A 24,246-nucleotide genomic window follows, 5' to 3' on the forward strand; every position below is an offset into this window, starting at 1 on the left:
CTCCAGAGATGAGTGTAGGGCCAGGGAGATGGTGTCCACTGTAGACCTGTTTCAGCCGTAGGTGAATTGCAGTGGGTCGAGGTTTTCCGGGAGGCTGGAGTTAATGTGTGCCATGACCAGCCTCTCAAAGCACTTCATGATGCTGGATATCAGAGCCACCTGTCAGTAGTCATTAAGGCATGAATCATTGTGAAATGACTCTTTGCTGGAATCCAGAAACAATAATTGGCATAAGCCTGGTGTTATGTATGTATGTATTTGTTTTCTGTAAGTTGGGATGCTCAGCATTTTATAGCTTCACAGTGAAATATTTATTTCCTGGATATTGCATTAATGTTGATAATGTGCACAAATCACAATCAAAGACAAAAGCACATGTGCCCAGAAATTCATTGCTGGCTGGTAGCACCCACCATGCAAAATTATGGCAGCAATATATTGTACACTGCTTCTGAAATGTAGTTTAATTAACTTCAATAATATGTGTTAAGCACTACCATGCAGGATGAATATTTGAACAATGGACTTTATAGAGTGTCCATATACTCTTCATTTGAAAATTAATTATCACAATGTAAATATTTATCTGCATACAAAGAATTCAGCCAGTTTCACTTACCCCTGTTCTCTGCACATCCATGAAAACTGCTCTCTGGAAGGTTTTCTCCCATACTGCAAGCTCGCTCCCCATCTCTACACAGAAATAATGATTCTCGCCTTGACCAGCCAGGATACTGAAGCCATAGGGCCTCTGGTCTTGAAGTTCGCAGTCCTGATGAAGACCTAAATATAAGTTTGCTTGCAGCCAGCATTCATCAGCAAGCCAGAGCTGTAAAATATTCTGCAGTGGATTATCTTTGAGCCATTTAATCCTTACAGGCAGATAATACTGTATAAAATATTGTAATCAGCCATTGCTGTCAGCCAAGATTAAGAGGAAAGATGTTTAAGAAAATTACAGCATTCAAGAAGTCTGCTGTTTCAGCTATACACAGCACTTTATCTTAAAAATAAAATTGATGTGGCTCAACATTTATTCTGTATACTTAAAGCAAGAAGTACTATTTGAGAAGGAAATTAAAGGTACAGTTATGACACACAAATTTACTTCATCTGTCAAGACCTTTTTATATTACAGCTTTATGTATCAAATGTTGAGAATAGACTGATTAGATTAATTATCTTGAGTCGTCTACTCTTCATTAATGTACTTTCTATTGTCACTAATACGGAAAGAAAACATCTGTTGCTTATATTATCCCTACGAAATTATTCCAAAAGGAAACAAATATCCAATATCATGAATGTCATAAATAAAACAGAAATAAATTAAAGCACTAACAACATTTGGTGGAAAACTGAGGAAAAGTAGATTGTAGAAGTTTAAAGAAGCACTTATTACCCTATCCATTTATAATTATGTGAATTTTTTAAAGGTGACCAATTTTGAGATTATTTGTTTTATTGGGTGTTACAAGAAATTCAGAATATTGGAATTTATTTGTCAACTCTAACTGCATTTGTTGAGATAGTGGAGAGCTGCCATTTTCTATTGCTGTGACAAAGGTACTTCTATTGTTTGAATTATGATGGATCAGGACGGTAATCCAGTGATGATGTAGGATTGGTGATATTTTCCAAGCTGTAATGATGTGTGTCTTGCAGGAAGCTTATTAATGTTTCCATGTATCTACTGTCTTTTTCCTTTTGGACAGTGGAGATAATAGTCAGAAGATAGCAGTGAAAATGTGATTCCTGAAACAAAGTCTACCATCATATAGAGGCAAGTAGAGCAAATTATTGTTCCATATTTACCTTGTCTGTTCTTTAAGGTGGAAAGTTGTTAGAACAGAGGATGGGCATGTAAATTCAAACCCAAACAGTTAACCAGTACAGGCAATGTGATACTTGTACAGAGGAAATATATCCAACAGGTAAATACTGAGACGGATTCTACATTACATTGAGGTTGTTCCAGTTAGAACAGAAGTAGATTTGTATAACATCAATGCCACAAATGGAAAGAGTTATAGAGTATACAGCATGGAAACAGGCCCTTTGGCCCAACTCATCCATGCTGACCATGGTGCCCACCAAGTTAGTCCCATTTGCCTGCATTTAGCCCATATCCTTCTATACGCCTTCTATCCATGTTCTTATACAAATGTCTTTTAAATGTTGTTATTGTACCTGCCTCAACCACTTTCTCTGGTGGCTTATTCCATATATGCACCACCCTCTGTGTGAAGAATTTGCTCCTCAGGTCTCTTTTAAATCTTTCATATTTAGCATCAGCCCTCTAATTTTTATTTCCCCTTCTCTGGGAAAAAGACCATGTGTGTTCACCCTATCTATAACTTCCATGATTTTATACACCTCCACAAGGTCACCCCTCAATCTCCTACATTCTTAGGAATAAAATCCAAGCCTTCCCCACCTCTCCCTATGACTTAGGCCCTCGAGTCCTGGCAGCATCCTCATAAATCTTCTCTACACTCTTTCTAGTTTAATGATGTCTTTCCTTCAACAGGGCAACCAAAACTGTACACAATACTCCAAGTGTGGTCTCACCAATGTCGTACAACTTCAACGTAATGTCCCAACTCCTACACTCATAGTGACCCCTAATGTGGTGGTGCCAAAGGCTAACGAAATGGTTAGATTATGTGGTGACCTAACCAGGTTAAGACTCGCAGTACGCATAACCAACTTCACAAAATCTTCACATTGAAGGAAAGATGGAATTTTGAATAAGATATGTCAGCCTGCTGCCTAACTGATCAATGGTATACATTTCCCAATTTGGTGCAAGTCTTTAAGTGTTTTCTGTAGTATCTTTTCAGAGCTGATAGGTTGTATGTGTCTTCACCATTTCGGTCCATTCCTACTGTACTTTGATGAAGCAGTTTGGTTCCACTTTCTCGTATGTTTGATTATTTCAGAGAGCAGTATGGATGTGAGGTCATAGTAAACAGGACTCGGTAAAGCTGATAGATTTACTTCATTAGAGGATGATGCTGAATCAAATGTGTTTATCAAACAACCTGGTAGTTTAATAGTTAGAATTAATGATAATAGCTTTTTAAATCAGATTTATTTTCTGCAGCGGTAGGATTTTAACTCGTACCTTCAGATGATTAGTTCCAGACTATCCAGTAATCACTGGATTATCATTGTGTTTTTAACTGGAAACCACAGCACTTCACCTAAACTAAAGATCGTCTCTGCATAAACACAACTGTGTGAAACTCTGTATTTTACTGATTTTAATATTATCTAACCTATGATAGGTGCACCACAAATATCTGTTACATGTTTGTTTCTATGATGATCATTGTTCTGTACTTCAGACAGCTAATGCCCTTTCACCATCACACAGAGACAGTTACCTTATGAACTTTACAAAGAATCTCGCAGAGGTTGTAGATCTTTTCAGCCCATAACCAGTCACGAATGCTGACCTATAAAAGTCAAACACAAACTGTTGATAATGAATTATTTATTATTGTAAAATGATGAATTAGCATTATGTGATTAAAATGATGACTTCTTTGCACAGTTATCACAAATAATTTGTGATACATGTTTTAACTGTTCACATTTTGGCTCTAATTAATTGTTAAAATATTATAGCACCTGTTGCTAGGTGACACTGAGTGCTTTAGTGTTCTGATAGAACATACCAGTGATGAGAGAAGAAGCAAACTATCAAGAGAATGCCACTGCACAGACAGACAATAAGGATTCAGCAAAAGTGAGCAAAGAATGAGAAGTGAAAGGGTTCTAATGTAGTTATAGTCATACCCATATTTCAATTTTACAGTCACCTTTATTTATTGAGATATCCATACTACAGATGGTCATTCATCCAAGACTTTAATATGCAGATGACATTGAGAGGAAGGTGAGCTCTTGGAAACATTCAAGCTGAAGAAGTTGGCGCTACAGAGCTGATTTTGTAATTCACATTAGTTGACTTTATACCAGCCTACAGCATAGAACCAGAGCAACACCAAGTAAAATACATGTGGAGTTTCTTTCTTATTTGACTCACTGGTAAATTCCTCCGCTTTCCTCTCACTACAGATGTGTCTAACTTTCTGAATATTTCCTGGATTTTTTGTAATTATTACCAGCTCAAAAAAACCCAGAAATACACATTACTAAAGAAAGGGCAGTATAAGTAAAGTCAGTAAAATTAGAAAAAGTTATCAGCCAATTCATATTGTTGTGGCTCTGTCCTTCACAAAGAAAAAACAAATCCTGCAATAGAAGTAATTACATTCTTGTAGCCAAAAGATGCAGCTAAGGCAGACTTTGCTGGAATTTGCTGACAATTCCAATGTTGCTGACAACTCCACAGCAATTTTCTGGCTGCATTACAGAGTGAATCAGGATGCTGACAGAATTCCTAGCAGTTATCCTGAAGAAAGCTACTCCAGGTTGTATCTGGCACAGAATCTGAGTCCATTCATTGTAGTGGTGATTGTATTTTTGGGATAAAGGTATCAGTTCAGATGAAGGGTCTCAACCCGAAACACTGACTGTCCATTTCCCTCCACAGAAGCTGCCTGACCCACTGAGTTCCTCCAGCATCTTGTTTGTTGCTCCAGATTCCAGTATCTGCAGTCTCTTGTGTCTCCAGTGGTGTTTGTATGTCTGAGAGAAAGATAATTTATATTTTTTTATATTATTTGTGCTTGTTTTAATGTTTTTTAATTTGTCAAGCTGCATCAAGCTCAAGCACACATGAAATTGACAACGGAGCTCCAGATGTGTCAGAGTAAAGCCAGCAGCAGAGTCGGAAGTTGGATGGTACTTAAACACGACACTTACCAGTTGACAACTATCATGAAACTGGAGTAACCTTGCTTCTTCATGGTTTCTTTAATCACCTGTATAGATCTCTCTGCTAACCCACTGGAAGCAGGGTGATACGGAGGAATCAACAAATGCCTAACACAGCATAATACTCTCAAATAAATGTGCAGTAAACTGTGGTGCATTGTTGGACGTTAAATCTGCTGATAATCTGTGTGCAGCAAAGAACTAGCTCAGCTCTTCAATGGTACAGTCAGCTGTTATACAAGCACATGTCTGATTTCAATCCATGCCACATTTGTGTCGATGACCATACGGAACTGATCACTCTTCCTTAGGCAAAAATCAACATGCATGAGTTGTCATGGTCAAGTCAAGCAGTTCCATAGTCATAAGAGTGAACTAGGTGGTATTGCTCTGCACCTTGATTCTGGGCCAAGCATTTGGAAGTTGTTCTTTAGCTGTAGAATTTAGTTATATCTATGGCTGGCACATGACAGAGTTCCTTGGCATTCTTGGCTATCAGTACATGCAGTCCTATGTACCAACAGCTTTGATTGGATTTTTTCATCTCTTAAGATGTACAAAGCCTGCACAAAGTGCACAAACTATAAAATCTCCAAAGTTATCTTATGTTCTTTGGTCTTTGAGTATGAAAATGTAAGCAGCCACAGTTTCCTCCAGTTTTTGATTGTGTGCATGTTATTTATGATTCTCTATAATGTCACATAGCTGGAGGTTGAAGTATTCATCTAGCCTCCAAACTACCTCTGCAGATGAGATATCCGTAGCTTTATGTGGAGCTAATAAGTTAATGAATGTGCAATACACCTTGGAGCTGACTTCCATTAGTAAATTTGCTTTCTTCTCACCCCTTACTGCTGCGTTCAATGCCTGTACATTTTTAGCACTGTCTTTTAGCTCAAGAATATTATGGCTATGGGAAGCATTTCCATCTTCTCCATGTTGGATGTGTATGACTCACATGCCTTGTTACACATCCAAGCACTGCAAAGATGCTTGCTTGACCTTGAGCCACCGGTTTCTTTCTTTCCTGTCAAAATGATATCACGTTACTCTCTATTCCTCCTTGTTCACACTTTTACTCACAGCTTGTTCCATTTTTTATGGAATTTAATGGTCTTCTTTAATTTTACTCTGAATATCAGTTGGTGATGCTTTGAACAAGTGTTACTGTGTCACAGTCAGAAGCAGCTGCCTTTGTCTACTCCATATTCTTTCAACTTGAGCTGTGGGATTCATACAAAATGGGCTCATGTGAGATTAAGGCTTCAGGGCCCATTTACTGCCACATTTGTCGCCACAAAGTTTTTTGTAGGTCCTGTGAGATGAAACTGTGGCTTTCAAAGGTGAGGTCAGATTCTTCTTTTCCTTATTTCCCAACTTTTCCATCCTTGTCATCAATTTTAATGTATCTAAGGAGCTTGGATATGACTAGAATGCTGGTAAATTCTATTCACAATAACATTTACAAGACAGGGAAACATTGAGCAAAGGTGCTTATTTTAATTCTAACAGCAAGAAGTATATATGACTTCTTCACATTACCACATACAAATGGACCACAAAACCTCAAGAAAAAAATCTGTGCAAATCATGCAAGCTTTTATCTTTTCTCTTGCTTATTTGTCTGTCACTTTCAATGTCTGTTCTATTACTTATAGACTAAACAAAGGCACAAAGAAAAAAAACAAGGCTTGCATTAATGTAGTATTTTCATGAACTCAGAACAAAGAATTTTTAGCCACAGTAGTAGTGTCGGAAATGTGTTGGCCAATTTGCTTTGAGCAAGCTCCTGCAACAAGCTCCATGGCACAGCTAGTTGAGCTGCTGCCTCACAACACAAGTAACCTGGGTTCAGTGCTGACCTCAAGTACTGTCTGTGTGGAGTCTGTATGTTCTCCACAGATTTTCTCATTAAATTTTTCGGTGAACCGGAAAAGTTTAAAGGGAGCTTGAAATTGAGCCCTGGTGAGCTGAAAGGGATTGACAAATAAATTCAGTGGAGTTCAGCTTGTAGGTTTCACAGGCTGAAACACTCCAGACCCTGACAAAATGCACAAGCCTGTGGATAGGAAGGATCTAGTTTCCTAATGAGTAAGCCAGATGCCAAACCATCAGGATTTCCAAACATACGGGTACCAGATTATCAGAGTTTTACTGTAATTTGTTCTTTAGCTTGATGCATAAATATTGACCTAAGCACAGGAAACATCCTATCTCTCTTTTTTTTGAGGAAGCTCTGTGCCAACTTCTGTGCCCAGGAGAGAGTAAACAGGGCTTGGCTGTAATGTATTATTACACATAGTGAGATTGTAGGTAGTGCAGTTGTTTCACAGCTCCAGTGACTTAGGTTTGATTCTGAACTCAGGTACTGGGTGGACGAGGTTTGCACATTCTCCCTATGACCTTGTAAGTTCCCCCAGGTGCTTTGGTTTTCTCCCACATCCCAAAGATCTACTGCAAATTACCCCTAATGTAGTGATAGACGAGGGAATCGGGGTTGGGCACTGTTAAAGGGCTATTGGGTAATAAGTGGGGGAACAGGATTGGTCTTTGAACTGGCATAGATGATGGACTGAATGTCTTTCTTCAATGCCTTAAGGAAAAAATTGAAATATGGAAATCTGACAGACACACTCTCCATCATATTGCACAAGGGTATTGGTCTGGATTTCAAAGCTACAGTCCATGGAAGGAGCCCACAACTTTCTATCTCTGGTACAAGGGTTTGATGATAGGGTGTTTAACATAATGCTGTCTAAAATCCAATGAGAGTTGAAAATTCCAGGAATTCTCATGCCATCAGTGGACTACAAAGAAAAAGGTTTCTCTTTTATGCCAGAATGCTACAAGACCAAATATTTAGCACATTAGATCAGGCTTTGGCTTGAGGAGTGAGGCATACTTATTGGATTTATCATTGTTACTAAGAACAAAAGAAACATAGCAAAACCCCTTAAAAATGTAATGGGACCAACAGCACAGAAATACAGAGGACAGGTTTAGCTGCTATATGGTGACTGCTATACATTATCTCCAAATATAAGTAAAATAATTACCCAAGGGAAAAAAACAATATAAGGAAGCTTTCATTTCAAGTAAGAACGTGTTACTCCATAGCACCTGAGCTAATTCAACACCTTTGATCTTTCACCAAAGAGCTGTTTAGAACTTCAGTGCTTTAAGGAGCTTTGAGGATCAAAGTAACTGAATGTCTTTCCCTTGCTGCCATCCTCCTGTCAAATTTTCAATAACCTAATTGCATGAAGATATAAACAGTGGCAATCAGCACTCCTTTGTAACACAGTACAGCTTTGCCTCCAGTACAACATCTCCTCCTCGCTGATCATCAACACAGGTGCACCTCAAGCTATGTGCTTGGCTCCCTGCGCTACTCTCATTACATACATGACTGTGTAGCTGAGCACAGCTCCAATGCCATCTTCAAATTCACCGACGACACCACTGTTGTTGGATGAATCACAGGTGGCGATGAGTCAGCGTACCGGAGTGAGATAGGACACCTGGTTGAATGGTGGTGCAACAACAATCTCTCGCTCATCATCAGCAAAACTAAAGAGCTGATTATTAACTTCCCCTGAAGGGGAAGGAGGAAGAACATGTGCCAGTCTGCACTGGGTGAGCAGCGGTGGAGAGAATCAGCAGCTTTAAATTCCCGGGCGTTAACATATTGGATGACCTGTCCAGGGCCCAGCACATAGATGCAATTATAAGGAAAGTGTGTCAACGTCTTTACTCTCCTAGGAGGTTAAGGAGGTTCCGCTTGTCACTGAACACTCTAACAAACTTCTACAGATGTACTGTTGAAAGTATCCTGACTGGTTGCATCATGGTCTGGTACGGCAATTCAAATACGCACGAACATAAGAAACTGCAGAGAGTAGTGGACTCTGCCCAATTCATCACAGGCACATACCTCCCCTCCATTAGTAGTATCTACAGGAGGCGCTGCCTCAAGAAGGCAATATCTATCATCAAAAATCCCCACCATCCGGGCTATGCTATCTTCTCGCAGTTACCATCGGGCAGGAGGTACAGAAGCCTGAAGTCCCACACCACCAGGTTCAAGAACATCTACTTCCCTTCAACCAGTCGGTTCTTAAACCAACTGGCAGAACCCTAATCACCACTTCAGTTTAGCAACACTGTGTCCACTTTGCACCAAAATGGGCTTTGTTTTTTTTGTTCTAATGGTGTTTTCTTGTAAAAATTGTGTATAATTTATGTTCAATGTATGTTTTTTACTTGTGAATGCTGCTTATGCTGCTTATATGATGTTATGCGCCTGTGATGCTGCTGCAAGTAAGTTTTTCAGTGCAACTGTGCATATATGGACTTGTGCATATGACAATAAACTCAACTTTGACATTAATAAATAATGGAAGAACATTTTCAATGGACCAGGATTATATGGCCTCCATTCTACAATTAATATTTTTGTGAAGAAAACGTTTTTCCCTGGCTTCTTCTTCTGTTGCAGATGTGGTATTTTTCACCAGCTGAGTTCTGAAGGACAGTGATTCCACACAAAACAGCTTGCTAATTGCTTTTTCTTCTGAAGCACCTGGGGACACCAGATTCATTTCCCGCTAAAGGACAGCAAGCACTTCCTTCACAAATGGAATAGGGAACTTTGACCAAATCTGTGCAGTTCCAGAGTTGGGGCAAATTATTTTCCATGATCTTAGTTAAATATTTTTGAGGTATAGAATATTGTCAATGTTCTCAAATAACTTGATATTTGATGGGAAAATGGGCTCCAAGCTCTTGATAAAGGGAAGGAGACAGAGAAAGGAACAGATATGATTTTGTTCTGCTGAAAAAGAACAGCTAGGATGTGCTGTTTTTGCCACCTTAGCAACTTCTCTGAAGATGCTGAGATGCACTGTGAATTGAGAAAGAGAAAACCATAACCATCCATCTGACGATGAACATTAAGTACAGCTCACGTCAGAACACCTTACAATCAATAATTACTGGCATCAGCAAAGATAACATTGCTGTAATGTTGGTGGATTTTGGAACAGATAGAAAAATGTCTTTTTTAAGAATAAACTATAACTTCTCTTTTAGATTTGGAATCACTTCCAGAGTCAGATAATCTTAGGATTTTGTTTATTCAAGGACCACTAGACTGAAAACAACGTAACTTTGTCAATACATTTTGCATTCAACAATTAAAATAATCTTTAAATGAAATCAAGCCTAAACTGAGCTAAAGAAAATGAAAGCAATTAGTTTAAAAAAAATGTGATTAGAGAAAAAAAACATCCCATTATCCCTTAATTGTTACGTTAGAGATACTTTGGCTGATTTGCAACTTCAGGCCTTGGACTGACCCTCATGGCACATGTATTGATCTGGTGAGCAATTAGATTTAATTTTCCTAATATCATTCAAGCTCTTCCATCATTAGTTTGTGGGATAATCAAACTAATTGCTCTGTTTTTTAAGTTTAAGCATCATCACCCAAGAAGCTAAAACAAACTCATTTGTAGGATCACTAATGATTAACAAACTCCACACACTTCCTTCCCCACAGTATGTGTGGAATGTAATATCAGAAAATTCCACTGTTTGTGAACTAAATTAATTGGAAAGCTTCAGACAAACCTTACTCTGTTCCTCAATATAGGCAAATGAAATTGAATGGGTATTAATCTTTATGTTTTTGATTTCAGGTATGTCATCTGAATTAATTCACCTAGAATTATCACAGGCAGGAACCACAGAACAACACAATGAAGTAGAACTGAATTCCTTCATGTGGGAGTCACTAAGACTTGCTCAGATATTAAAAAGTAGTATTAATAGCCCAGATCTTGCTGGAATGGGTTTGGTGGCCACGCTCACTACTCACATTACTCAGTGCCCCAGACCTACGTGCCCCTGATCCATATAGGCAATCTTGCTGGATGAGAGCATCCTGGAGATGAGAAGCAAAGTCCTCTGTAGCACATGTGTTTCATTTGGTGTAATTGGCCCAGGTGGGTGGGCAGGAAGAAGCCCCAACCACAACACTGCTCTTGAACCCTTTGCCAAATGGAAATTCCCCACTCCAGTTTTGTAGTCTGTCATTTCTTTTAATTTCAGATAATAAGGGAGATGTAGAAATACTTTACAATGGAGAATTTTGCATGTTATTACGAATTTTAAGTTTGTATGATAATATGAACTAAATTAAGCATCACAATATGTTTGAACTTCATACTATATTTGCTTTTAAAATAGCAATTTTCGTTTAAAGACTATCAATGCGACTTAACATGGACTGCATCAAATTCTGCCAATAGAAACATGGTAGTGCATTTGATGACAACTTGATCTGGATTTTGTGATCAGCGTTGAAGCATAATCTTTTAAGTCAGAAATTAGAGTGCTCTTTTACTGGGCCAAAGCTGGCATCCAATGCAATCAAATAGAACAAGAGCACAGATATTTTGCTTTTGAAAGCCTTATTATTCTGTTTCACTGAAGAAAATTGAAAATGTGTCGCCAATGCTTCACAAATTGCTTGCATACTGCACCGTACTTTCTATGAAGTATCTGGAAATGAAGCCATGAACATATGGAAGCTTGATAGGAAATGTGACTACATTAGCCATACATATCAGCCTTAATTTAAAACCATGCATAGAAGTTAAGTTGTTTGATTTAAAGAAAGCCCTAAAGTAAAATATGAACAAATACATTAAATTTTTTTCATAACAGTTGATACATTATGAAAGAGCTATTGACTCTTACCGGTGGAGTATTGAAAATGTGAAGCGATGAGCCTTTCAGTCCCAGAAACTTGCACTTGTAAAGCTGATTGGAATCAGATCCCAGTAGCCTCTCACTCACCCACCCCATGTGAATTATCTGCAGAGGAAAACCTTAGAAAATTGAAAAATCAATCCTCAAAATCAAAACACTGTTTTTTTAATGATTCCTGCATACAAAGCCATTAATTTTATAATGAAATTTCAAGGACTCTGTTCCAAGCATAATATCTAAACAGCCAGGAAATGCTGCAGAGGATTTTCTGCTCTTAAAACTGTTCTGAGTGGAATTATGGGGATTTAATTTCAATTCGGAATTACAGCCTCTGTTGGCACATAGAAGAAACCAGGACAGGCCAGGCAAGTGTAAAATATTCATCAGGGTTGGCTGCCTAAAATATAGGGGTATCCAGCTTATTCAGATCCAATGTCACCTACTTGTAAACTTTCTGCTTTCTCGCCACCCAGAACTCAACAGCAGAAACTTCAGGATATCTAAAAAGCTTTGATCCAAAACCTACAGCAACAACAAAATACGACTTGAGATTGGCTTTTGATCTCTCGCTGCTTTAAGGTGTGAATGCAGAAACTGAAGCATAGAAATTGATTAATGCCGAGCGGGTCATTGACTTCAGGAAAGGGGGAGGTGCACATGCTCCTGTCTACATCAACAGTGCTCAGGTCGAAAGGGTTGACAGCCTCAAGTTCCTAGGAGTGAACATCGCCAATAGCCTGCCCTGATCCAACCACATAGACATCATGGCCAAGAAAGCTCACCAACGCCTCTACTTCCTCAGGAGTCTAAAGAAATTTGGCATGTCCCCATCGACCCTCACCAATTTTTATAGCTGCACCATACAAAGCATTTTATCTAGATTCATCACAGCTTGGTGTGGCAACTGCTCTGCTCATGACCACAGGAAACTGCAGAGAGTTGTGGACACAGCTCAGCATATCATGGAAACCAGCCTCTCCTCCATGGATTCTGTCTATACTTCTCTCTGCATCAGTAAAGCAGCCGGCATGATCAAAGACCCCACCCAACCCAGACATTCTCTCTTCTCCCCTCTCCCATCTGGCAGAAGATACAAAAGCCCAAAAGCATGCACGTCCAGGCTCAAGGACAGCTTCTACCCTGCTGTTGTAAGACTATTGAATGGTTCCCAAGTACGATAAGATAGACTCTTGACCTCACAATCCACCTCATTATGACTTTGCACCTTATTGTCCACCTGCACTGCACTTTCTCTGCAGCTGTTACACTTTATTCTGCATTCTGTTATTGTTTTACCTTGTACTACCTTGATGCACTGTGTAATGAATTGATCTATATGAACAGTATGCAAGACAAGTTTTTCACTGTACCTTGGTACATGTAACAATAACAAACCAATTCCAATTCCATTTTACCTCCATCAAGCACTGCAGGCTGAAGTTTATAGCTGCAGATATTATTCAGTTTTTGCTTCCTCTTTAAGTGGAAATGTTTATCTTTGAAAGAGTATCAGTTGTACCCCTGAAGGCGGTAAGTCTAAATGACTACTTTTCGTCAAAATGTTGATCACCATTGTTGAATGAAAATACTAATCTTGGAAGGTTTTCATTATTTCATAAAAATGGTAGCAATTTTATTTGAATGAAGAATCTCTAACCAGGCTGCTCCTTTTATTATGCTTGTAATCTATCAACAGCCAGAGATAACACTATAGGTTTTGGTGCAGATTGGTTGGTCCTTAAAATGCAAGTCATGGTTTCCTTAGTGCTTAAATAGTTTTATTCACTATTCATAATGTAATCACTCAGGGATGGTTCATTGCCATTATCATCAGGAACCTGACGTTGCTTTGATTGCGCTGGAGAGAGTGCAAAGGAGATTCATCAAGATGTTGCCTGGAATGGATGCTTTTAGTAATGGGGAAGGATTGGATAGACTGAGCTTGTTTTCCATGGAGTGAAGGAGGCTGAGGGATGAGCTGATAGATGTATATAAAATTTTGAGAGGCATGGATAGGGTGGGTAGTCGATATTTTTTTCCCTGTGGTAGGGGTATCAAAATCAAGAGGGCATGATTTTAAAGTAAGCAAAAGGAGTTTTAAAGGGGATATGAGGGGTAAGTTTTTACACAGCGAGTCTTTGATATCTGGAATGTGCTGCCAGAGGATGCAGTGGAATATGATTCATCTTCTCTGTTGAAGAGGCATTTAGACAGATAGTTAATTGGCAAGGCACAGAGGGACATGGTTCTAATGAGGGCAAATTGGAGAGATGGGCAAAAAGGTCGGCATGGAGATGGTGGCCCTCCCCCTCCGCCTCCTCCACCTGGTTCCATCTGCCAGTCATCTCCACCATCTGGTTCCAACTATCATTTATCAGCTTCTGTCACACCCTCCCTCATACTGATATATACTGACAATCTTTCCTCTTCCCTCTCAGTCCTGACACAGGGCCTTGATCTGAAACATCGACTTACACCTTTTGTGTCTGCAGATGCTACCGGACCCATTGAGTTCTTCCAGCTTTCTGTTTTAGTATTTGACTTCAACTCTAGTAACAACAATAAAGGATGCACGTACAAAATCAACATATCAAAGGAAGAGCTTAGATAGGAAAACACTTCCATTGGCTTTATAAAGGTAGAATTTTGTGTGTTGCTGTGAATACCATGTTGATTGATTAAATATATATCTAAAAAACTGCATTATGGGATAGCAAGCATGGGCAATCAGAAAGAACCTCATATAAAGATACCTGTGGAGTGAAGCTGGTCAAAGTAGAATGATGAGGAGGTCATACTTGATTAAAGTTTGTGAGACTGTGAGATTCAAAAATGGAAGCCAGGGCAGAATGTACCATTTGACAATTAACCCTGGACAAGGCAATTGCCTACTTTTTGGGAGTGAACAGAAGTAGTTCAGCAACTTTCTCTTTGATACTTATGTTTTTACCTGCATTATTGATTCTTTCTCTGTCTCATGCTTGAAAAGACAATTTTTATTGATACATAATCTTTACACAAAAAGAGATCCTACCTGGTCATTTGGGGAACAGCATTTATTCGCCATTTTCATCTGTACAATTAAAAAAAGTATCATTAAGAGTACTTGTCCATTCTTACTTCTTCAGTCTTAATTCTCTATACTTTGAAATTTTTGTTCTTGATGAATTTTTAAGCCTTGAAATTGCCATTGTAATCATTCCGGTGGAAATACTTAATATATTGTTATTCATTATTTTAAAACTCAATCTAAATTAAATTGACCAAGTGCGTTTCATGCCTCAGATTGTTCCAATATACTGTGCAATCAGTTAAGGACTGTTGACATATAGGAAACACAGAAGCCACTTTGCATACAGCAGGACCACTCAAACCATGTGGGAATGACCCGGTAACCTGTTCAGTGATTTAAGAGATTTTGAAAATGGGCCAGGACCACTGGATAGCTTCCCCGCTCTCCTTGTCCCTGAGAACACAGACAGGGCCTTGGATTAGCTCCTCAGCTGAGAGACAGTATTGCAACAATGCAAGACACATCTGATATTTTATGTTAAAGTTGCTAGAATGGGGCAGGAAACCCTGACTATCAGACTCTGAGAACACTAACCATGGCCGATATACAAGCAGGAATGTGATCAAGAGCACATTAAGCATTAGTGCAGTAACAATTCCCACAATAATATTTTGCTTTCAATCCACATATTTACTTTTATTTATTTTTAGCAAGATTGGGTCTGGTTGCTCTGACTACCTCAGGCTTTTTGTTTTAAATGCAAAACTTATCACTAGGAATCCCTTGGTAGGAAAAATAAATAAAAATATTTTTAAATGACAATAACCTAGTTACTCTTGGTATTTAAGCATTTGTTGTTTTTATTTGGGATCTTCCACAAGATGCAGGAGGTTAATATTCAGTTACATCAAGTTATTAGGAATGCAAATACAGTCTTGGCTTTCAATATTAAGGGGTTGGAGTGGAATAGGAAGGAAATCTTACTCCTATTATCCAGAGCTTTGGTGAGACCACAGCTAGAGTGCTGTGTGCAGTTTTGATCTCCATATCTAAAGAAAGGTTAACTTGCCTTAAAGGTTTTGCAGGTTTGATGCACAAGGCTAAATCCAAGGATAACTTTGAGGAGAGATAGAGTAGGATTGGCTTATTCTCAGTGGAGTTCAGAATGAGGGGAATCTCATGGAATTATATAGGATTCTGGAAGGGATTGATAAGACAGTTGCTGAGAGATTGTTTGTTGTTCTTTCCAGTGTGGAGAAATAGTCTCTGGATGGGCGGCACGGTAGTGTAGCGGTTAGCGCGATGCTATTACAGAGTCAGCGATCGGGGTTCGAGTCCCGTCGCTGTCTGTAAGGAGTTTGTACGTTCTCCTGTGTCTGTGTGGGTTTCCTCCGGGTGCTCCAGTTTCCACCCACATTGCAAAGACGTACAGGTAGGTTAATTTGGGGTTTAAAATGGGCGGCGCAGACTCGTTGGGCTGGAAGGGCCTGTTACCACGCTGTAGATAAAATTAAAAAAAAAATTTAAAAGGTTGACTTTTTTAGGTCAGGGAGTCTAAAACTAGGGTGAGAGAGGAAAAATTTAATGGGGACCTGAGGGGCAAGTTTTTTACTCAGAAGGTGATGGGTATGTGGAATGAGCTGTCAGATGAAGTGGTAGAGGTGGGTACAATTACAATGTTGAAAAGATATTTAGACAGGGAAATACACAGGAAAAGTTTAGAGGGATATGGGCCAAACGCAGGCAAATGGGACTAGCTCAGATAGGTAACTTGATTGGCATGGGCTGTTTCCATACTGTATAACTCTTTGACTCTCTGACTCTAGTTGCAAACCTTTGGAATTTTCCACCTGAATGCTGTGGATACTCAATCATTATATATGTTCAAAATAAAAGTTGATGGATTATCGGACACAGAGATTATATGACTTGTGATGAAGGAATGGTGAAGCCGGCTCAAAATATTATTATTATTCTTACTCAAAATATTCTGATAATATTCTTTTTGGCAAAAAAAATTATCAAGTCCAAGGAAGTTAAATAAAATTGCAAGAAAATGAAGAGAAAGCAAAGCGCAAATGTATGATCTTGCAAACTAATAGGTTTTGTAAAAGGCAGACCATAAACAGGTGAAAAGAGAAATCGTTGAGCATTGGATGCTACAAAGGGTGGCAAAGTTGTATAATTTTTCCATTTATTATTTTCAAATGGCTTCTCCAAAAAGCTTGTACAATGCTATTTCAGGCATGCATCACTTTTCAGAAAAATATTTATTCTCTAATTTTCAGTGACCAAAGTTGTTTTTGGAGCAATGTGTCATTAATTGATTTTGTTTTTATTTGGAAGACACATTTTTCTGAGATAACAAGAGTGTTGATGAGTAAAAAGCATTTGATGTGGCATACATGGATTTTATCAATGCATTTGTCTTAATTCCCAATTAGCAGATTAATCAAGAAGGTAAAAATCAGGGTGATCCCAGAGAAAGCTGAAAGTTGGATTAAAAATTTACTCGGTGTCAAAAAGCAAAGGTTAATCATGGCCAGGAACTCAGCAACTGGAGAGCTGTATAAAATGAGATTCCACAGTACTCAGTACTTGTTTTTGTGCAGGAGATGTATGACTTGAAAGTTGGGGCCACAATCAAGGACCTTGCTGATGATATGAAAGTGGCACTGCAGTTGACAGTGAGGAAGGAAGTTCTCGGCTTCAGGGAGAGCAAATATGGATGCTTGATAGTTGGCATGGAGAGTAGGTCAATGTGCCTGTTTCTGCACTGTAGCTCACTCTGACTCTACAGGACTAGTGTCCACAGGAGGGACTGCCTCAAGAAGGCAACATCCATCATCAAAGATCCCCACCATCTGGCCCATGCCATCTTTTTGCAGCTACCAGCAGGTTGGAGGTGCAAAAGCCTGAAGTCCCACACCACCAGGTTCAAGAACAGCTACTTCCCTTCAATCATTTGGTTCTTGAACCAACTGGCAAACTCTAATCATTATAGTTGAGCAACACTATGACCACTTTGATCACTTTGCACTAAAATGGACTTTGTTTATTTTTGTTCTAATTGTGTTCTTTCTTGTAAAAATTATGTATAATTTATGTATAATTTATGTTTTTCTTGTGAATGCTGCTTATATAATGCCATATGCCTGTGATGCTGCTGCAAGTAAGCTTTTCATTGCACCTGTGCACACATGTACTTGTGCAGATGACAATAAACTCAACTTTGACTTTGACTTTGACTCTATGATCCTATGAGATGGACTGCTTAGGTGGACACAAAAATTCTAAATGTAATTAAGTCCAGAAATATGTTTTTGGAGAGAGCAAACAAGGCAAAGGAATACAAGGATACTAAGTGTAATGGAACATTGTAAACTTACATTGCATGTTTCCCAATCCCTGAAATGGCAGGGCAGGTAAAGTAATTAAGAAGGCACATGAGATACTTGGCTTTATTAACTGAAATGTGAAATGCAAGACTAAGGGGGACATGCAAGCACTCTATAACATCTGTGTTAAATGACAGCTAGAGTACAGTTCTAGACAGCAAACTACAAGAAGAATACATTAGAACTAATGGGGTGCAGAGAAAATTTCTGAGGATGTTGCCTGGGCTGGAGAAGTGTAGTTATTAGGGGAGAATCTCCAGGCTAAGGTTGTTTTCTCTGAAACAAAGGAGACTGAGGGGACATTTAAAGCAAGTGCACAAAAGGACTAGACAGAGTAAACAGAAGATCTATTTTCTTTCAGAGTAGAGCTGGTAACTAGGGGGCCATAGTTTAAGTTAAATGGTAGAAGGTTCAGAAATTATTTTATTCTACAAATTGCAGGGGCTTGGAACTTGCAGCCGGAGAGGCGAGAGGCAGCAGAAACTCCCACTAATAATACAACTGGATGAGCATTTGAGGAGCCATAAAATGCATGGATCAAGGACTGGGAAGTGGGACTAAACTGAATCTATTTTTCATCAGTATGGACACAATGGGCTTAATGACTTGGTCCCTGGCTTTAAACACTTATGATTTCTATGTCTTTAAATGGATTTATACTTTAAATGCTGTTGATTGATACAGTCCAATCAACATCGTTGGTAGACAACAAAATCTCTTAAAAAACACATCAAGGATTTGGTGGAAGTTTAAACCTAGAAGGCCTCAAGATGAACTTATTATAGGCAAAAAGATAGGAGAACGTCAATATATTTTATAATCTGGTTCATAAATTCACATTGTTACTTCAATGAGAAAAATGTGTTATTTGCTACTAAAAACCTACATTTTGCAGGGTCAAGTCATTGATGTTGGTTGATATTGCTCGTAGCCAGTCAGCACTCTCTTGGGCAGTGTAGAATTGGAAGATCCCAGAGCTTACTCCATCCAGTGCAACAACCTCAAAAGTGTTAGGCCTAAAGCAAGAGGAGAGAAATATCTAAGGTATTCATCAAAGCAATCTGAAATTGTAAGGCAACACCTTATGAAACCTTATTCTTCCCCGGAATCCTGCATCTTTAAAGGCTAAGGTCATAACAATGCTTGCAAAAGAGCTGGAGACTCAATCAGAATATCAATGTTACGTTTAAACCAAATACCACAGCAAGGCAATTCCCAAAATATCTTATAGACTATAAAATACATATCAATGTAGGAAACTCAGTTTGCTTACAACAACAAGCAAACGGCCAAATAACAGTTAAGGTACTAGTTAAGGGATAATTCCAGCATTTTCTGGTTTAACTTCACATTTTCCAGCTGTATTTTACTCAAGTTCTACAGAGGCACAAGAAATTCTGCAGATGCTGGTATCTGGAGCAATACACAAAAAGTGCTGGAGGAACTCAGCATCTATGGAGGGAAATAAACAGTCGGCGTTTCAGGCCGAGACCCTTCATCAGGACTGGAAACGAAGAGGGCAGAAGCCAGAATGAGAAGGTGGGGGGAGGGGGAGGAGCACACGCAAGCAGGTGATAGGTGAGTGCAGGTGATGGGCGAGTCCAGGTGAGAGGGGGAAGGTTGTGAGTGGGGGACGGGGGAAAGAGAAAGATGCAATAAGCTGAGAGGTGATAGGTAGAAGAGCCAAAGGGCTGAAGAAGAAGGAATCCAGTAGGAGAGGGCAGTGGACCATGGAATAAAGGATGGATGAGGGGAGGAGAGGAGATGGGCAGGTCATCAAGGCAGGGGAAGGGAGCCACAGGAATAATGGAAGACAAAGGAGTTGGGGGAAAGAAAAAGAAGGGGTGGGGTTACCGGAAGTTAGAGAAATCGATGCTGAGGCCATCAAGTTGGAGACTCCCAAGTCAGAATATGAGGTGTTATTCTTCCGACACTTCACCTGTGAGTCCGAGGGTGTCGTTTATTGCATCTGGTGCTCCCAGTGTGGCCTCCTGTACATCGGTGAGACCCGACGCAGATTGGGTGACCGCTTTGTCAGGCACCTTCGCTCCGTCCGCCGCAACAGCCAGGACCTCCCGGTGGCCACCCACTTCAATTCCACGTCCCACTCCCATACCGACATGTCTATCCACCTGGGGAGTCTCCAACCTGATGGCCTCAACATCGATTTCTCCAGCTTCCAGTAACCACACCCCTTCTTTTTCTTCCCCCTCACTCCGTTGTCTTCCATTATTCCTGTGGCTCCCTTCCCCCGGCTTGATGACCTGCCCATCTCCTCTCCTCCCCTCCTCCATCCTTTATTCCATGGTCCACTGTCCTCTCCTACTGGGTTCCTTCTTCTTCAGCCCTTTGCCTCTTCTACTTATCACCTCTCAGCTTATTACATCTTCCCCCTCTCCCCCACCCACTGACCTTCCACCTCTCACCTGGACTCGCCCATCATCTGAACTCATCTATCCCCTGCCTGCGTGCACTCCTCCGCCTCTCCCCAACTTCTTCCCTCTTCTCTTCCAGTCCTGATGAAGGGTATTGGCCCAAAACATAGACTATTTATTTTCCTCCATAGATGCTGCCTGACCTGCTGAGTTCTTCCAGCATTTTCTGTGTATTACTCATGTTCTACCTTGTCAGTTGCCCCAACATCATTATTAGAAGATTTAGAAGAAAACCCTGGATGTTTTTTGTCCTCTGACCCCTTCACCTTATTCCTATTTAAGGCCTGTTGTATTACCTTAACTATTGATATTGACGGTACTGCTGTCAGTTTTGGAGAAGAACAGTCACAGTGCAGAGTTTACTTACCCAATAAGTCATAATATCAGCAACATACACAAAAATGGAAGAATAAGTCCTAAGGTTCATTATACATGAGCAAATTAATAGATTAGATTTTGCATACGCTTCTCAGAAAGAAACAATGGAATACAAGCAAAAAAATAATGGGCAGAGTTAAGGATTGACTCAGACCTAATACAATTTGAAACAAAAAATTAAAGAAAAGCAATCCTGTACTTCTTTGTAAAACAGTGCTCAATACTCCAACATCATGGTTAGTACTTGTGGAGAATGAGAAAATGGTAAGAAAGAATTAGCATTTTTATTTTTATGCTATGTCTTTCATGTGCTCAAGAGATTCCCAATGATCCTCAAAGCCAAAAAAGAATTTGAATTGCAGTTGTTCATGCAGCAGTCAATTTGCACACTATCTCACCCTCCCCACCTCCGTCTCCCACCTCTTCAACCCCATCATATCTGTTTAAATACTATTGGTTGAAAAACAAATGGAGCTGGGAGAACTCAGTTAGCGTAATGCTACTACAGCGCCAGCGACCCAGGTTCAATTCCAGCCGCTGTCTGTAACTCACGCAGACGCAGGGAGAATTGTACATTCTCCCTGCGTCTGCGTGAGTTTCCTCCGGGTGCTCCGGTTTCCCCCAACATTCCAAAGACGTACGGGTTAGGAAGTTGTGGGCATGCTATGTTGGCACCGGAAGCGTGGTGACACTTGCAGGCTGCCCCCAGAACACTCTATGCAAAAGATGTATTTCACTGTGTGTTTTGATAAACATGTGACTAATAAAGATATCTTTTACCTTATCTTATCTCTTTGAAGAACTGGACATTTTATTCTGCTGAACAGGCAGAGGGAGCATCCAACCATCCCTTTGACTGAAAGATCAGGTGAGATTACATGAAGCCCAGCAGCAAGGATGACACTACTAAGCAGGACTAAATGAGGACACCTTAAATACTCCTGGATGGATAAGACACTGTAGTAATGCAATCTTGTGGTGTTGATTAAAGGCCAGAATAAAAAACTGAAAACTCTTTCAGGTGCCAAAATTCATGCTTCTGAAATAAGGAATGTGAACAAGTCAGAATTACAAACAGAATCCAAACTATCATAAGTCCATCAAATCTTAATGAGCTAAATGCAATCTCTTTTCAGTTGTTTTTGCTGCAAATGTACATTCTGGACAGTGTTATGATGCATTTTGAGCATTCTATTATTTCAGCTCAATCTTCTATGTGGTTTCATTTTGTGTCTCCATAAAACGAATAGAAGTGTGACAAATTTGAATGATTTGCATTATTACAAGAAGGTTCAATGTGTTGCTGAGAATTTCAGGGCTTGGAACATGTGCATTTATTATAAAGGAACATTATTTATTTATTCATATACACCTCCAATCATTCTTCCATTCACAAGTTGTGAGTGCCGCTGGCAAGGACATTTAATTTTCATCCTCAGTTGTTCTTGAAGGTTGTGGAGACACTACGCTGGGACTGCTGAACTGCTTATGTTGAAGTTGCTTCTACAGTACTGTTGGGTGTGACATTTAGGATTCTGACTCTGCAACAATGAAGGAATAGTAATATAATTCCAAGATAGGATAATGGTAACATTGACATTGGTATATTATTTTCACTTGTACTGAGGTACAGTGAAAAACTTGTCTTGCATACCGTTTGTACAGATGGATTCATTACACAGTGCAGTGAGGTAGTACAGGGTAAAAACAATAACAGAATACAGAGTGAAGTGTCACAGCTACAGGGAAGTGCATTGCAGGTAGACAATAAGGTGTAGCGGCTGCTATCGCGATGCGAAAGTAAAACACTAGTCGATGAGCTGCAGAACAAAAACTGATTTATTTCCCGCCTTGCGTGGGCCTTTTAAGAGGAACGGTTCTGGCCCACCGAAAACGGAAATGACGTATGTGCTACGTCATCGAACTTTTCCTGCATGCGGGTTCTCCCCGTCGCTCGGGGAAGACGAAGGCCCAGAGCCATCTTGGACCTTGCCGCTCCGACGATGCATGACCCGACCGCCGAGCCAGTTCGCTTGTTTGGATGGTGAGTTGCTACACAACGCCCCCCCCAGAACCAGCGATACGGTCCCCAAGGTTTGCGGGCTGTGCTAGCCATTGCTTAGGAGGTCGGCCTCTGCGTCGCAGTGTTGGAACCTCGACCGGTTGTTGTAGATCTAGATGGGCCAGTTTGAGGTGGTCCATCGTGAAAACATCTTCCTTGCCCCCAATGTCCAAAATAAAGGTGGACCCATTATTCCTGATGACCCTGAATGGCCCCTCGTATGGTCGTTGCAACGGTACCCAGGGCGTGCCCCTGCGAATGGAAGCAAGCTTACAGTCTCGTAGTTCCTTGGGCTCACAGAATGGGGCTTGACCATGCCGCGAAGTGGGAATCAGTGCCTGGCTGCCGAGCCTCTTGCGTGGTCTTTCCAGGACTGCTGTGGGTTGTTCCTCTTGGCTCCAAAGTGCGAGTATGAAATCCCCTGGGATGACTAGGGGCGCACCGTACACAAGTTCAGCTGATGAAGCATGGAGATCTTCCTTGGGGGCAGTGCGTATGCCGAGCAGGACCCAAGGCAGTTCGTTGACCCAGTGAGGACCTTTCAGGCGGGCCATCAAGGCTGATTTCAGATGGCGGTGGAAACGTTCCACCAACCCGTTTGATTGAGGGTGGTAGGCCGTGGTGGTGTGCAGCTGCATCCCTAGCATGTTCGCTAATGCAGACCAGAGGCTGGAGGTAAACTGGGTGCCCCTGTCTGAACTGATGTGGGCCGGAACACCAAAACACGAGATCCAAGTTGTGAGAAATGCCCGGGTGCAGGAATCAGTCGTGAGAGAGGGGTTGCCTCTGGCCACCTCATGAACCAGTCCACGATGGTAAGGAGGTACCGGGCTCCTCTTGAAACTGGCAGAGGACCAACGAGGTCGATGTGGATGTGGTTGAACCTTTTATGGGTAGGCTTGAACTGCTGTGGCGGGACCTCGGTGTGTCATTGGATTTTTGATGTTTGGCTGTGCAGACAAGTCCTGGCCCACTCACTGACCTGTTTGCGCAGGTCATGCCAGACGAACTTGCTGGCGACCAGTCGGACAGTTGATCTGATGGACGAGTACGTCAACTCGTGTACCGAGTCGAAAACGCGTTTCCGCCAGGCTGCAGGAACTATAGGGTGGGGCCGACCTGTTGCGATGTCGCACAGGAGGGTCTGCTGACCTGGACTGACTAAGAAATCTTGGAGCTGCAGGCCCGAGACTGCGGTTCTGTAGCTGGGCAGCTTGTTGTCGGTTTGTTGTGCATCAGCCAGGGCCGCGTGGTCTACACCCAGAGACAGGTTGTGGATGGTAGGTCTGGAAAGCATGTCAGCAATGACATTGTCCTTTCCGGAGACATGTTGGATAT

The 24,246-nt window shown here is 40.6% G+C and overlaps 1 protein-coding gene across 1 annotated transcript in view; it reads right to left on the reverse strand.

Annotated features, from left to right (window-relative positions):
* Positions 1–24,246, reverse strand: part of sntg2 (syntrophin, gamma 2) — a 226,240-nt gene that overhangs the window by 31,617 nt on the left and 170,377 nt on the right. The window contains exons 10-14 of the mRNA XM_052025436.1: positions 18,920–19,049; positions 14,657–14,695; positions 11,611–11,727; positions 3,390–3,461; positions 620–829 (exon numbers count right to left, since the gene is read on the reverse strand). Coding sequence (XP_051881396.1) covers positions 620–829; positions 3,390–3,461; positions 11,611–11,727; positions 14,657–14,695; positions 18,920–19,049 — 568 coding nt within the window. The remainder of the gene's footprint in view (positions 1–619; positions 830–3,389; positions 3,462–11,610; positions 11,728–14,656; positions 14,696–18,919; positions 19,050–24,246) is intronic.

Source organism: Pristis pectinata, chromosome 10 (genome assembly GCF_009764475.1).
Source record: "Pristis pectinata isolate sPriPec2 chromosome 10, sPriPec2.1.pri, whole genome shotgun sequence".
NCBI classification, from domain to species: Eukaryota; Metazoa; Chordata; class Chondrichthyes; order Rhinopristiformes; family Pristidae; genus Pristis; species Pristis pectinata.